Genomic DNA, 14,013 nt, shown 5'->3' on the forward strand with positions numbered 1-14,013 from the left:
TATAATTTTTATGATATATACCTTATATTTTATTGACTAAATTAGTAGTTAAAGTTTTGTCTTGAAATGCGTAATACCCCTGTAAACCGGTATGGAGGGAGTATCTACATTCAACTGCTTTCACAAAAATATAATTATGTCATGGAAGAAGAAAGAGTTTGAAGACCACGCAGATCACAGGACCAGGTCGTGTATCTCTACTTCTCTAGCATGTATACTATAAGTATATATGGTACTCCCTCCGTTCCTTTCTATAGTGCCTATTGATTTTTCACATTTGTTTCAAAATATAAGAATTGAGGCTGTGTTTTTTGCGTTTTAGTCCTTCCACCGATCAGGTGAGTTCCGCATATACGGAAACCAATCTGTTAGTTCCTTAAAATCGGGAAACCAACGTAGGCATCCGATCCTGGACACCCACGCACGCCTTCCTCTTAAATCCCACGTACGACTCGATCTGTCTCGCCTCTCTCCACGATCAGATTTCCTCTCTCGTGGTTTTTATCTCTCTCACGTATTCTCTCTCTCCCATGGACTCCTCTGCTGCACGGGTCATGGTGAAGGAGGCGGACAGGCCCGACGTTCCCACATCTGAAGAGGACAAGGCGGCAGGCGACGTTCCCACAGCTGAAGAAGAGAAGGCGGCAGTCGACGTTCCAAAAGTTCAAGAGGACAAGACGGCGGCTGAAGATGGGAAGGCGGCGCCAGAAGTTCTTCCAGAGGAGAAGGTACCATGCGCTGTGTGCCGTCAATTGCCGGGAACAATCATCGACTTTTCCGAGTGGGTCAACGAAGTGGCAAGGCACAAGTGTTCCGGCTGCGGCGAGATGCGCGACTATTTTCAGAGAAGCCCGGATGGATCTTCAACATACAGCGAGGAAGAAGAAGAAGAAGACCAGGGCAGTGACCTGGATAGACTATGGGATAGATACAGATAGGATATTACGTCATTTGATCTTGAATAAATCGTGTGCTGCTGTACTCATTTGATCTTGAATAAAGCGTGTGCAGCTGTACTCATTTGATCTTCAATAAACCATGTTCTTCATACTCTTTTCAATCAGACTATTTGGTAGCAAGAGCACTTCTCCATCTGACCGTGGTAGTGTTATTGTTCAGCAATAAAATCCATTGCTACAAAAAGTGAAGTAACAATCGACACCAACATTATAAACCTTACAGTAGGCATACAATTTCAGCGTTGAAAAGGCAAACAAACGATTACAGCTAAAAACCTTGCATGGATATTGAAGAGTTGCAAACAAGAAATAACACCATAGGCCTAAGCTCATAAACTATGACTAAGCATCTGGCAAGGAGTCAATCGCCCACTTCACAAAATTTGCAGTACATTGTAATGTCACTGGGAGAGTTCCGAGCCTTTGTAAAACCTCCTTCCTCATGTGGGGGACTTTATATCGGTTGCCTCCCAGCTGAATAAGTACTTCGCGCATGCAAGCTTGCAACGTCAGGAAGATTCTATTGCTTCGTTCTGCTGGGTACTCTTCGAAGGCCTGCTGCACCTTGTTGACAATGTCTTCAATAGATCCTGCACAAATATTTCCAAAAACCCTTAACGTCAAACCAACTCAAACTTAAATCAAAGCAACCCAAACTTACGGAATGCAGAGTACTACCTGGAGATAACTTGTGAAAAATTGATTGAAGCGCTGCAAAAAACCCAAGGTCAAGGATATTTAGGTCAGGGGAGTTCGGAGGCTGGCATGTGAGGCGGATGTCCCAACCATCAGCTTGAGCCGCAGCGACAAATTCTGGGTCATCCACAGGGATATGCGTTTTTGCATTATCTTGTTGAATCCAGATTGTCGTTCCACGCTCGGATGCAGGCCATCTCTGCTTTATTGCCGGTAGCAGAAAATTAATCATGTAATCCCTGCTTACACTTTGGGTAACCGCTGGGAGTACCTTAGTGACCTAGTACAAAACGATCACCATGTCAATAAGGGCCATGTAGACAAAATTCGAGACACTAAAAGTGAACATAAACCTAGAAGTCCTTACCATTGTTCCAGCTTCTCTGTTCTTGCTGTTTCTCTTTGCCGCTTCTTGGTACGTGAACGGCCATATTCCAAGTTTTCCATCGAAAATCACATTGCCATTAGCATCAAATCGTGGACGAGCGACGGCTGCCAAGAACATGACCTACACAATAACATGACCATATCATTATTCAAAATAAACATTTACAAACAGAGTAACTCAGTTAAATTTCTCACCTTCTCAATGAAGTTTTTGCTTTGCGTGCTACGGTATGGATCCTCTTCGCCAAGAGCCAAGTAATAATTCTGGCTACCGCGTGTGCGGTAAAACCATTTCTCATCGATGTGTATCACATTATACATTTGTTTAAAATTTGAGTCCTCAAAGTCTATAATGTGTTCAAACATGGATAAACAAAATCTTACACGAGCTACCTTGTTATCATCCGTCAACGTGGACTTGATGGCATTTGTGTGACGCCTAAACAAACCCTCGTTCAGACGTCGCCATAATGTAGTCTTTGACATGTTCAGTTCAATTGCTAAATCTCGAAGGGTAGTCCTTTTACTCAAATCCACCCGTTTGATAGCCTCCGCATCAAACGGTAATCTCTGCCGTCCCGAATTTCCACGTTTGCTTTCAAGTCCTTCCAGTCCAAGTGTTTTGCACTTTGTCCACCAATTCACCAATGTACGTACAGGGATCTTTGTTAGTGCAGACACCTCCTCAGACACCCCTCGACTTAACACCCCAGCAGAGGTCCTCTCTAGAAGCATTACGTACGCAGCTTGCTTCTGATGGAGCTTGTACCAATTTCTTTTCCTCCTTAACGTACCATTGGAACCTGCGGGATAAAGTGAAAAACCGTTAAACAAAGAGACTATTGGATTAGTACCATTAAAAACAAGCATGCAACGTGTGGGTCAGAAGAATGATTACCATTCTCCATCGGTTCCTCATTTGAGGCGTCCTCTGGTTCATCATCTACATGCTCTTCGGTGTTGCTTGATGAGCCACCTACATCATCACATATGGTTACAACAGAAGTCAGTAGTACTAATCATTTACAAATCAGAAGGCACAACTAATACTATGGTGCACATATGAGCATGTATGGCGAAAACAGAAGTCAGAAGTACCAATCTGGTACACATATGACAAAATATGGCGAAAACAGATAGCAGTACTACCACTCTGATACACATTTGAGTATATATGGCGAAAACAGATAGCACTACTACCACTCTGATACACATTTCAGTACATATGGCCAAAACAGATTGCAGTACTACCACTCTGATACACATTTGAGTACATATGGCCAAAACAGATTGCACATGCAGAAATTTACAAACTGTACAAACAGAAGTCAGTACACATGCAGAAATTTGATCAGATTAATTCTCAGGTCTAGTAGTAGTAGCATGGAGTATGGAGTATGGAGTATGAGCATGTATTGGGAAAACAGAAGTCAGTAGGACTAGTCATTCACAAATCTGCTACACATATGATCAAGTATGGTTAAAACAGAAGTCACCACTACTAGTCATTCACAAATCTGCTACACATTTGATCAATTATGGTTAAAACAGAAGTCACCACTACTAGTCATTCACAAATCTGCTACACATATGATCATGTACTCCACTACTAGTCATTTACAAATCTGGTAGACATATGATGAACTATGGTGAAAACAGAAGGCAATACTACTACTCTGCTACACATATGATCAAATATGGTTAAAACAGAAGTCACCACTACTAGTCATTCACAAATCTGATACACATATGATCAAGTATGGTGCTTCTGTAAAGATCTAAGGGAAACATATGATCAGATTACAAGTACTCCTACTGATACTGTTTCCAATCTGAACAAAAAAGAATAGTTCAACAGAGCTACTGACGCTATACTGCTACAAATGAAATCTGAACACATGCTAGTGGTACTGACGTGGGCATGAAATCTGAACACATGCTATACTACTACACATGAAATATGGACGTGGGCACACAGGCTAGCTCATGCAAAATTTTACAAGGTCATGGCAGCTCATGGTAGAAACATACTCGTACATGCTATACATAGTACTGTCCCTCATGCAGAATTTTACAAGGAGTACCTTCATTAGGAACGTGTTGAGGAGGCCATTGTGTGAAAGGTGCACGGACACGCCTGCGGCCAGTAAGTCCGAGGCGAGATCGTCCATGGCTGCGTAGTCCAGGAACACCGGCCATGGTGCGGTTGACAATCGACCGCACTCGGTTCGCAACTCCATGGCGGGAATTGATAAGCCTAGCTTGGCCATTGACCTGACCTCCCTCTCGTGCGACATGGTGAGAACCGTCTTGTCCAACCTGGACATGGCTGCGCCCAGAACGCACAACTCCGGCCAGGCCAAGCCTGCCGCCACGGCGCCGATCAGAAGACTCCATAACTTCCTCCTCTTCTTCCTCTGGAAGTATGCATAATCCGGATCAATTCAACTACATTACTCCAGCACGAATCAACTTAAAATTGAGAAATCATGTGGCAAACCTTGATCAAGTACCACAAACTCGTAGTCGTAGTTCAAACCAGCTGCATCCTCCACCGCCTCCTCAAGGCGGAGGGCATCCCAGTTGATCCAGCCTCCCCGACGACCAGCCATGACTCCAGGCGAGATGGGCCAGATAGCAGCGAGAAGAGAGAAGAGATTGGCGAGGGATGAGATTGCCGTGCTGATGGCCATCTATTTATAGCCCCGGCGTCGAAATTTTGAACTTGCAAATTTTGGATCGTTGCCGCCCTTCGAATTCCCTCCATGGCTGAAATTTTCGCCGCCCGTCCGAGTTTCTGCGTGTCTACGTCCGCGCGGGAGAGCGACGAAAACAATGAGGGTCAGAGAAAGAATAGCGGGGGAGAGGACGTCCTTCACGCGATCGCTCGGTTGGATCAGGGAATTTCGCCAGCGATTAACGGGACAAAGGAGTCCTTCACGCGAACGGTTATGGCAAGTCCACGATTTGCTCCGATCTGATTACGTTCCTTTTTTCTCTCTCACGTTGGTAGGGGGTTTTCTGTTAAAACAACTGCTTGCGCTAATTTCCGTGCTAAAAATCAATAGGCACTATAGAAAGGAACGGAGGGAGTATTGATTATCAAAAATAAATGAAACATTTTCATATGAATTCCTTTTATCAGATGCAGAATAAGAATAATGCCAAAAATTAGAATATGCACTCCGACAAAATGGAACTCCATGAAACTTATTTACTTATGAATTGCTTTCATATAAATTCTCGCATCAACGAAACAGCCTTCTCCCTGGTGCTATTCATGCGTCAGATTGAGTTTCGTTGCGCCGGATAATCGTTCTGTAACAAATACGACAGCTCAATCTGCAATCATTCTTCAGCAAAATGTCCGTAGATGACCAGGGAATCCGAATTTCACGGAGTTGACTGAGAACATGCAGTTTGGCAAGGGAAACTGGAGATACAGATTGATTTATATCAACAGGCGCTTACACTTGATCTGGCCAACTACTGTAGTAGCCTCTCTGTGTTGTCAGTTGTTACATGCTATAGAAAAACTTAAGCTCCTACACTGAACCAAATTAATGGATAATACAGATCAACACTACAAAGCCTCCCCCCTCTCTATCAGGCCCTATATTCTACTGACTCATCGCCCCAAAACTTGGGGCAATAACGGCAAAAACAAAAAAACAGACAGAAGAGGACTAAACATTTCGTGATAAGGGGACTGTGTTCGCAAAGCCGTTAGCTACTTTCTGGGGTGGCGGTGGCTTCTTCTTATAATTTGCTAGACTACAATGGGGGCAAATGTATTCCAACCCATCCGTCTTCGCGTAATCCTGCAAAAAAGACGACAAATTAGAGAAGTTATGATGAAGGGGGTGGGGGTGATGGGTCAACAAGTTTTTACCTTGAAAGTGCCCAACCCTTGTCGTCTATCACAACCAAAATGAGCCCATTCGCCGCATAAACCACAGTTCACCCAGTCTCCAGGAGCGCTACTGGAATAATGTACAAAAGATGGTGTTAGGTTCCGCAGTGACAAACTTGAATTCCAAACCAGACATAATGATTGAAAGGATCGTCGAACCTGTGACAAAGCAAACAACATTCCCCATCCACGTCATCGTGTGATAGCTCATATTCCAGCAAGTAAGTCTCGTAGTGCCTTTTCAGTGTGTTCCCGACACCCTACATAGACATAGCCAAAGTGTAAAATTAGAACACATTCAACATTTCATCAAAATTAAACTAGCACATATTATAGTCCTTCAAATGGCCCAGATGTTCATATTGTTCCCTTGTTCTTCAACATGAAAGCTATAAGATATAACCAAAATAGATAATTTGAAGAAAAGTGAATAGTGGATACGTACAGTCATTCTATTTGTAACAGTATGGTTTCGCATCTTCGAAAATACTTGACCCTTCCAGTTTATACCATTGCCCACATAAAAGCCACCCCTGGACACAACCTGAAAAAACAAAACCTTTGTCAAGGAACAGTGAACCACATCATGTACATTTATTTAGACCTCTTCAGTACTTACACTGCAGACTAGCAAAAGTTCAGAATTACCTCTTTGTACAAGTTATAGAGATCAAGGCGTTTTGCATTAAGGACTGCATCAGGAAATTCAGCTAAACCTCCATGAGGAACGAGTCGATTGTGGCCCCTTTGAATTAAAAACTGCATGACATCCTTCAAAAAGTCCCCCTGCAAAAGGTCAAAGAATAAACCAATTATTCAAGCCTAGTTTAGTGGTCTAGAAGCATTTCATCCTCATCATACAGGTCAAAGAAGCATACCTCGGAACACACTTGGATGGGCAACCGATCACATCCATGTTTCTTCATTGGAAGAGGATTCAACTGAATGATTGATTGAGCATGAGATGGCCCTGTTGATTTTCTATGTGCTGCTGTAGCAGCAGGTGCTGAATTATGCTTAACAGGTAGAGCAACTGGCAAGTTTGGCTTGGACTGACTAGTTTCATGAGCGTTAGCTTCAGGGAGACCCATAAAAGGATGCATTTGCTGCTGTCGAGAGTGAGGAATAGGCCTCATAGTTGCAGGCTTCCATTTTCCCTTGAAGGATGTCAGCGAGGAAGGCCCTATAGCAGGGGGTTTCTTGTCCTCTATAGTTCCATTCACACCTAACAAATTTGGTTTTGATTCTGAACCCGTCTTTGATCTGTCCTTGATAAGCGAGGCTGACCATCTTGGCAGATGAAAATACGAGCCGTTTTCACTGGCTAAATCTTTCCTTTGACTGGTACAAAAGAAAAGAAGACGATCTGCATCTTGTCTGTCGAATGAAGCAACAGGAGTAGCATTTATGCAACCGACTCCAAGTGCAACTAGGCTCCTGTATGAAATTTCTGGTGCTAGATGCTTCAAAACCTGAATATCCAGAAAGTGATGTTCAGTTAGGTATGACCAAAAATTGATTCATATGTAACAACTCAAACTTGAGGCATCAAAAAAGATTATAGGGAGTCTTCATAATGAGAGCGTTAGAAGTAGCTAAACTGAATCACATGCTTAGACAATAAGAATAAAAGTAACCAAAGGATGAAAAAGACAATAGGCGCACATCAGAACATCCTGAAAATCTAATTAGTTGCAATCTGTTGCATTCAACGTATGAAACCAACCTGTCCTGCCCACTTAGGAAGGGTCATCCAGACTTCAAAGGTAGAAGCCCCACAAGCTGTGGACATGGAAGTGAAAGGCTCAGCTGATGATAACTTATCCTCACTATTTGCGAGAGCACGGACTAGCTGGCTCTTCTCGATGAGTTCATTTTTGATGTGGCTTTCTAGAAGCTGCAGAGATAGTAAGCATCATATGACTTTGTGTTCAAGACAAGAAATGCCTCAAAGTATGAGCTAATACTAATATGTACCTGGTCATCAAAACATGTTTGTGCACTGCCAGAAACAAGAAGTGACACATGAGAAGAACTGCAAGTAGTTATATCGCAACGCATGGTTACCATTCCACGTGGTAAAGAAGCTGCTTCAAGAGGTGGTGGAGAAGCACTGCCACGTAGAAAGAACACCCGATCAGTTTCCGTTCTCCATAAAGAATCTTTGGCAAAGATAAAGTTGGGAGGAGGAAAGCAAATGTTGATGGAAAGACTTATTGCATGGGGGTGACTCTGACTCTGCTATTTACAAAGAAGATAGTATGCATGTTACTTTTAATTACCAATAAAGGCTCTCAGTTGTTCACTTTATATGAAACAATAATCTACTTCTGAAAGTATCCATCTACCTCTCTTTCACAAAGGAATAATAAGTAACAATAATGAAGGGCTACATAAGGGTAAATTATGTATAGAAAACGAACTTGATACAACTCTCTACAGGAAGGTTATCGGGTAAGTAATCTCAAACCCCAGCAGACAGAAATTCAACACACCTGATTCGATTCTGAAGTTTACTCCCACGTATCTGCCCAAAAATAGATTGACAATTAAGCAAACAAAAGTGGTATAAAAAATGGTAGATAAGAATTAGCTATACAAATCCCAGAGCACCTAAATTGGCATATTTGTATCATGAGATGCCTTGTTTTATTTGTGCAAACGCATGTGTTTACCACAGAATAGTGGAAGAAATAGCTAACTACTATTGTGTCTTTGGATGTACAACAATCATAATCTCAAAATGTCAGCTGATTTTGCAGCGTGACGTATAAGACAAATAATGAATCTTCTTACTAGTCTGATTTCATGCACAAATAGAATGAACTTAAGTTGTTTATCTAGTATTTCATTTACTCGCAGTGTTTGGTGTCGGACATCATGGTGGATTTTCTTTCTGTGGTCCTTGGAACAGTTGTCAATGCAAATTACAGCTTCATCTGGCTACTGAAATCCATGCACTTGAGAAAACAGATATGCTAACGCATGTAACATTGTAAGATCATAGTATCATACTTCCGTAAATAGGATCTCTTAGGTTATCTAACTGAAGGTTTGCTGTTACAATCATTGTGCTACATTTTTTTTCCTTTACCAAACAGTTTAACAATCATTGTATTCAATTTTTTCCTTTGCCAAACAGTTTAACATTTGTTACATGACTGAGAAATCATGTGCATTCCAGACACAAAAGCAAGTGGAGCACATAAAGTATTGTTAAACTACAATGCTTTAGTCCATACTTCAATATTCAGAAGCGCATTCAGACCATCTTCTAATGAGCCCAGCAAACAAGGATCCTGCACAAGAAAACGTATGAAGAGATAGTTAAACCAAAAAACAAACAATGTAAGATGTAAGAGATGTGGATAATTCATATAGCGTATCAGACTTACCAGACTGCTTGGTACTCCACAGAGAAGAAATTTCATGTTGATGTCATCATCATATATTTTTATAGCTGGTGACACTTCAGAAGAACCTTCTTCCTCGACCATTTCATTCTCGGGAGGGACTACATTTATCTTTGGAGAATCCCCAAGTAGACGAGGCCCAAGCTTAACACTTTGTACATGATTGTTTCTTACACAGTATAGTCGAAAGGACGCATGAGCAAGCTGAAAGGAATCCCATGTATGGCTCACCGAGCTACATGAAACATAACCAGATTATTACATGCCATTAATATATAATGATGCCAATGAATGGTGAAAAGGGGTGCAAATACCTTTGAACTACTGACAACAATGCATTGCGAAAATGGGATGCTGCATAAGATGAAAATGAATTTCTCCAGTATATTACATATGGAATACCCTGAAATGAAACAAACAGCACTAATGAATTCTAAAGAGAGGCAAAGTATCAGGGGACAAAAAAAATCATTTGTTTTTTTTTTTAAATTAAAATGACAGACGTAAATTAGGGTGGTAACAGTTAGCAGATTATAATATTGTACTACCTCTGACCATAAATAGATGTAGGAAGTTTGTCTAAATTTGGATGTATCTAGACACACTTTAGTGTAAAGGTACATTCGAATTCGAACAAATCTTTGACATCTTTTTATGGACGGAGGGTGTATAACTAAGATAAAGTAAATTTCTTTTTACTACTCCGAGTAGATCTTTTTACTACACTCCGACTCTGAGAAATGGACAATGGGACTCTAGTTGCTTGGGCAAAACGTTGCAAACGTGGCACAAAAAACTGACTAATGTGCCTACCTTTGAATGAACTGCTTGGGCAAGTTTTTCGCCGATGGGAACCTCCAGATAAACCTGTGTTATAAGCAGACAACACTGTTACCCTCAACCACGGACAAACAACAGTAATCAACAGAATCTGACACTGACTACATGAGAAGAAGGCAAAAAAAAAGTGCAATAGTGAAGAACTCTGTATCTGAAAAACAGATTGGCTAAGTCATGCATCATGCAGCAAAAGGACAAGTTATTATAGCTACTCTAGCGGCACAGGCAGACCAACTGTCTTATTGCAACAAATTAAACAAGCATCCTTGGACAAGTTTCTTCAGATTCATACAGCAGCTGCAGCATGGCACTAGGATGTTGACTTGAAACCTCTGAGGGACCATCATCATGCAACTAAGAGCTGATGCTCATGCCTAGTTGTTTGTAATTCCACTGACAAGCTAATATCACTACAACTTGCCTTCATCGCTCAGCTAAGAAATAGTAACATTGCAGACGCTTGAGAGGATTTTGGTTCTTACAATCGTCGGGAACGGTGGGCTGATGAGGCAGATAAACGACTGCGGGTCAGACATGTCGACGTCTCCCCAGACGAGCGAACCAATCTCCTTCTCATCTTCCAGCCGCTGCCCTTGGATGTAGAAGAAGTTGGGCTGCACCACCCGCTGCGCCTCAAGGAACTGCTCAGGTGTTGGATTGTACAGCGTGTGCACCTGCGCCCAGAAGCCCCTCAAGAGTTCAGTTCACAAGCAAATCCAGCCCCAAAGTACCAAGTGGGAACACTGACTGACCTCCAATCTCCCCGCTGAGCTGAGCTCGGGAAACGGATAGGACGGCCGTAGCCGTTTGGCTTCCGGCCCCGACCTCCCGGGCGGCGTCCGCTTGTCTGCGTGCTTCCCACAGAGCACGGCGAGCAGCACGCAGCTCTGGCGCGACAAGCTCTGGATTTGCGACATGGCCGCAGCAAAGCAGGTCACGGGAATTCACCTCAGGCCTTCATGGAACCCTGCGGCAGCAAAAAAAGAACAGATCACGCCAGGAACCACCCCCAAATCGAACAAATCCGGAGGAAATCGGCGCAAGAAACGTACCAGGAGGCGGATTTCGTGGCCAAATCGGCGGCGGCGCGGGCGAAATCGAGGGTCTTGGATCCGGCCGCGGAGGGGGCGGAGGAAGGGGATTCGATTTGGGGGGCTGGGCAGGGAGAAAAGAGTAAAGCGTGGGGGAGAAGAGAAGACGGGAGCCCTAACAAAGAAGAATCCCTTGCCGAAATAGCTCTTCACAGCGCAAAGGCAAATCCCACTCCGGAAACAATAAAAAAGAAGCCTTGTACTACTTGTGGTGGTGGTGGTGGCGGCGAATTGGACGCGACCCCATCCATCCCGATCGAGCCCGGGCGAATGAATCCAAGAAACCTGCTCCCTCCAAGAACCCGGACCAGAAAGAATCAGGCGGAGATTCGCGGATTAGGGGAGAGCAATTAGCAGCAGCACCAACCGGGGCTACCAATAATTATCGCGGAGCCGCAAACAAACTGGAGAACAGTAGGGGATAGAGGGGACGCGTCCGTCAAAGATTGGATTTTGACGGCTCGGGGTGGGATCTTTTTTCTCTCGGGCAGTGGGGGCTCGGACTTTTTTTCCTTTGGGGATTTTTTTGTGCTCGCAGCATCTAATCTTCTTTGCTCCGTCGATGATGATGCTGCTGGTGCGTTGTTGTTCTCTTGGCGCTTTTCGTTTTCTCTGCCCCTGCTGCTGCTGCCTCCTCATTACTGCTTGGACAGGAAAACAAAATTAAAAAGATTAGATGGGATTTCGGGAATGGGATTGGGGAATTTGTTTTGTGTTTCTGGCTTGCCCGATCGAATGGATGCTTTTGCTTTTGGTTTTGGTTTGGTTGGGTAGGTTTGGAGGAGAAAGTCGCATGTGTATGTATTTGTTGTTGGCAAAGTCCTTTGCTTTGGTGCCATCGGATCCCATGGAATCTGTGTGCAGCGTACGATTGGAATCGCGTCGATCGTATCGGAGGCGTGCAGTGCAGGCGTGTGTGTTTCTTGCGTGTTTGCCTGTTGTTCGTGGGAGAGGACCCGTTTGATCCGTTTCTGCGTGTGTCCCGACCCCTGAACAATGGAGCGAGGGAGCATGAGGTGGGTCCCATTCTTGTGGGGGTTGTGCCGTCTCCTACATGAGATGGGCCCACCAGCCTATGGGTTGACAATTTAGCCGTGCTAGCAAAGTGTCCATGCGTTGCAACGGTTGCAAAGTAAACAAACATTGCTCACGAACCGATAAAAGAGTCAATATAATATATGGAAAATATTTTTGTACTTACACGGATGGGGGTGAGTGTTTTCATCACCCCGTTTGTTACTCGAGACTAGTTCTATCCATGGTAGAGAGAAAGATTCTTTTCTCTCCTCTCTTATCTGAACCTCAAAGCATAATGGACGATAACAGAAACATCTACACTCGTGCAAGTATAAAACCAAGCGCTACTTGGATACCATTTCGCTCCTGACAAGGCAGTCGGGAGGCGATTAGGGTTCCACTGGTAAACGGCGGCGCGCGTTGGATCTTCGGCGGGGTGAGCAGGAAACTTAAGGAAAGGAAGATTCTCTCGTTGGCCAGCTGCACTCCCGCTGATTTCTATCCCGTTCTCCCACTCGGGGCGATAAAGGGGAGGCCCTTGCGCATCTACCTGTGCTTAGTGGCATAGATCGATCTAGGGTCTGTTGATAGTTTGTGATGAGGACATCCCTACCTCACTACTACCTCCGTCATTACAAGAGGATGTTCCTGCTGTGAAGCTCAAGTCCAATGAAGTCAGGATTGGACCAATGATACGAGCTCGTGCGAAGCTACTTAAGTAACAGGTGAACTTGTTCCTAAACGATACCTTGATTGATGAGAACTTTATACTGCCTAAGTCTTGTTACTTATGTATCATCAGGTATGAAGAGGAGACAAGCATCGCACGAGGGGGAGAGGAGCAGCTGGACATGAAGAAGGACGTGAAGCTGGACAAGGAGCTGGACATGAAGATATCTCATGGACGCGCGAGAGAGGAGTGATACGTCTCCAACGTATCGATAATTTCTTATGTTCCATGCTTGTTTTATGATAATACCTACATATTTTATACATACTTTATGTCATATTTATGTATTTTCCGGCACTAACCTATTAACAAGATGCCGAAGAGCCAGTTAATGTTTTCTGCTGTTTTTGGTTTCAGAAATCCTAGTAAGGAAATATTCTCGGAATTGGACGAAATCAACGCCCAGGATCTTATTTTTCCACGAAGCTTCCAGAAGTCCGAAAGGGAAACGAAGTGGGGCGACGAGGCGCCCACACAACAGGGCGGCGCGGCCAGGGCTTGGGCCGCACGGCCCTGGCGTGTGGGGCCCTCGTGGCGCCCCCTGACCTACCCTTCCGCCTACTTAAGCCTTCGTCGAGAATAACTCCAGTACCGAGAGCCACGATACGGAAAACCTTCCAGAGACGCCACCACCGTCAATCCCATCTCGGGGGATTCAGGAGATCGCCTCCGGCACCCTGCCGGAGAGGGGAATCATCTCCCGGAGGACTCTTCACCGCCATGGTCGCCTCCGGAGTGATGTGTGAGTAGTTCACCCCTGGACTATGGGTCCATAGCAGTAGCTAGATGGTCGTCTTCTCCTAATTGTGTTATCATTGTTGGATCTTGTGAGCTGCCTAACATGATCAAGATCATCTATTTGTAATGCTACATGTTGCGTTTGTTGGGATCCGATTAATATTGAATGCTATGTTATGTTGATTATCAATCTATCATCTATGTGTTGTTTGTGATCTTGCATGCTCTC

At 43.9% G+C, this 14,013-nt stretch overlaps 2 protein-coding genes across 2 annotated transcripts; both read right to left on the bottom strand.

Moving 5' to 3' along the window:
- Positions 1-1,161: 1,161 nt before the first annotated feature.
- Positions 1,162-2,826, bottom strand: LOC127301471 (uncharacterized). Its single transcript, XM_051331724.2, has 4 exons — positions 2,238-2,826; positions 2,023-2,163; positions 1,638-1,935; positions 1,162-1,549 (listed from the first exon to the last, which is right to left on the bottom strand). Exons 1-4 carry the CDS (start codon positions 2,775-2,777, stop codon positions 1,302-1,304), a joined length of 1,227 nt encoding a protein of 408 aa, XP_051187684.2. The 5' UTR covers positions 2,778-2,826; the 3' UTR covers positions 1,162-1,301.
- A 2,650-nt stretch (positions 2,827-5,476) lies between these two features.
- Positions 5,477-12,077, bottom strand: LOC127301470 (AT-rich interactive domain-containing protein 4). Its single transcript, XM_051331723.1, has 16 exons — positions 11,261-12,077; positions 10,961-11,175; positions 10,691-10,882; positions 10,182-10,235; positions 9,683-9,771; positions 9,351-9,603; positions 9,198-9,254; positions 8,451-8,482; positions 7,933-8,068; positions 7,682-7,852; positions 6,834-7,427; positions 6,604-6,741; positions 6,401-6,499; positions 6,115-6,215; positions 5,935-6,025; positions 5,477-5,863 (listed from the first exon to the last, which is right to left on the bottom strand). The coding sequence occupies exons 2-16, from the start codon at positions 11,123-11,125 to the stop codon at positions 5,729-5,731; spliced, it is 2,307 nt and encodes a 768-aa protein (XP_051187683.1). The 5' UTR covers positions 11,126-11,175; positions 11,261-12,077; the 3' UTR covers positions 5,477-5,728.
- Positions 12,078-14,013: the final 1,936 nt, after the last annotated feature.

This window comes from Lolium perenne, chromosome 5 (assembly GCF_019359855.2).
Source record: "Lolium perenne isolate Kyuss_39 chromosome 5, Kyuss_2.0, whole genome shotgun sequence".
Classification (NCBI taxonomy): Eukaryota; Viridiplantae; Streptophyta; class Magnoliopsida; order Poales; family Poaceae; genus Lolium; species Lolium perenne.

Bases quoted from the DNA above. Each gene is read 5' to 3' on its own strand.
- LOC127301471 (XM_051331724.2), bottom strand. From the start codon at position 2,777: ATGCTTCTAGAGAGGACCTCTGCTGGGGTGTTAAGTCGAGGGGTGTCT. The intron at 2,164-2,237 runs GTGAGAAATTTA...GTTATTGTGTAG, and splicing joins GCAAAAACTTCATTGAGAAG to GTCATGTTCTTGGCAGCCGT. The intron at 1,550-1,637 runs GTAGTACTCTGC...ATATTTGTGCAG, and splicing joins TTTTCACAAGTTATCTCCAG to GATCTATTGAAGACATTGTC.
- LOC127301470 (XM_051331723.1), bottom strand. From the start codon at position 11,125: ATGTCGCAAATCCAGAGCTTGTCGCGCCAGAGCTGCGTGCTGCTCGCC. The intron at 10,883-10,960 runs GTCAGTCAGTGT...TTCTGGGCGCAG, and splicing joins GCTCAGCGGGGAGATTGGAG to GTGCACACGCTGTACAATCC. The intron at 5,864-5,934 runs GTAAAAACTTGT...TCTTTTTTGCAG, and splicing joins AAGGGTTGGGCACTTTCAAG to GATTACGCGAAGACGGATGG.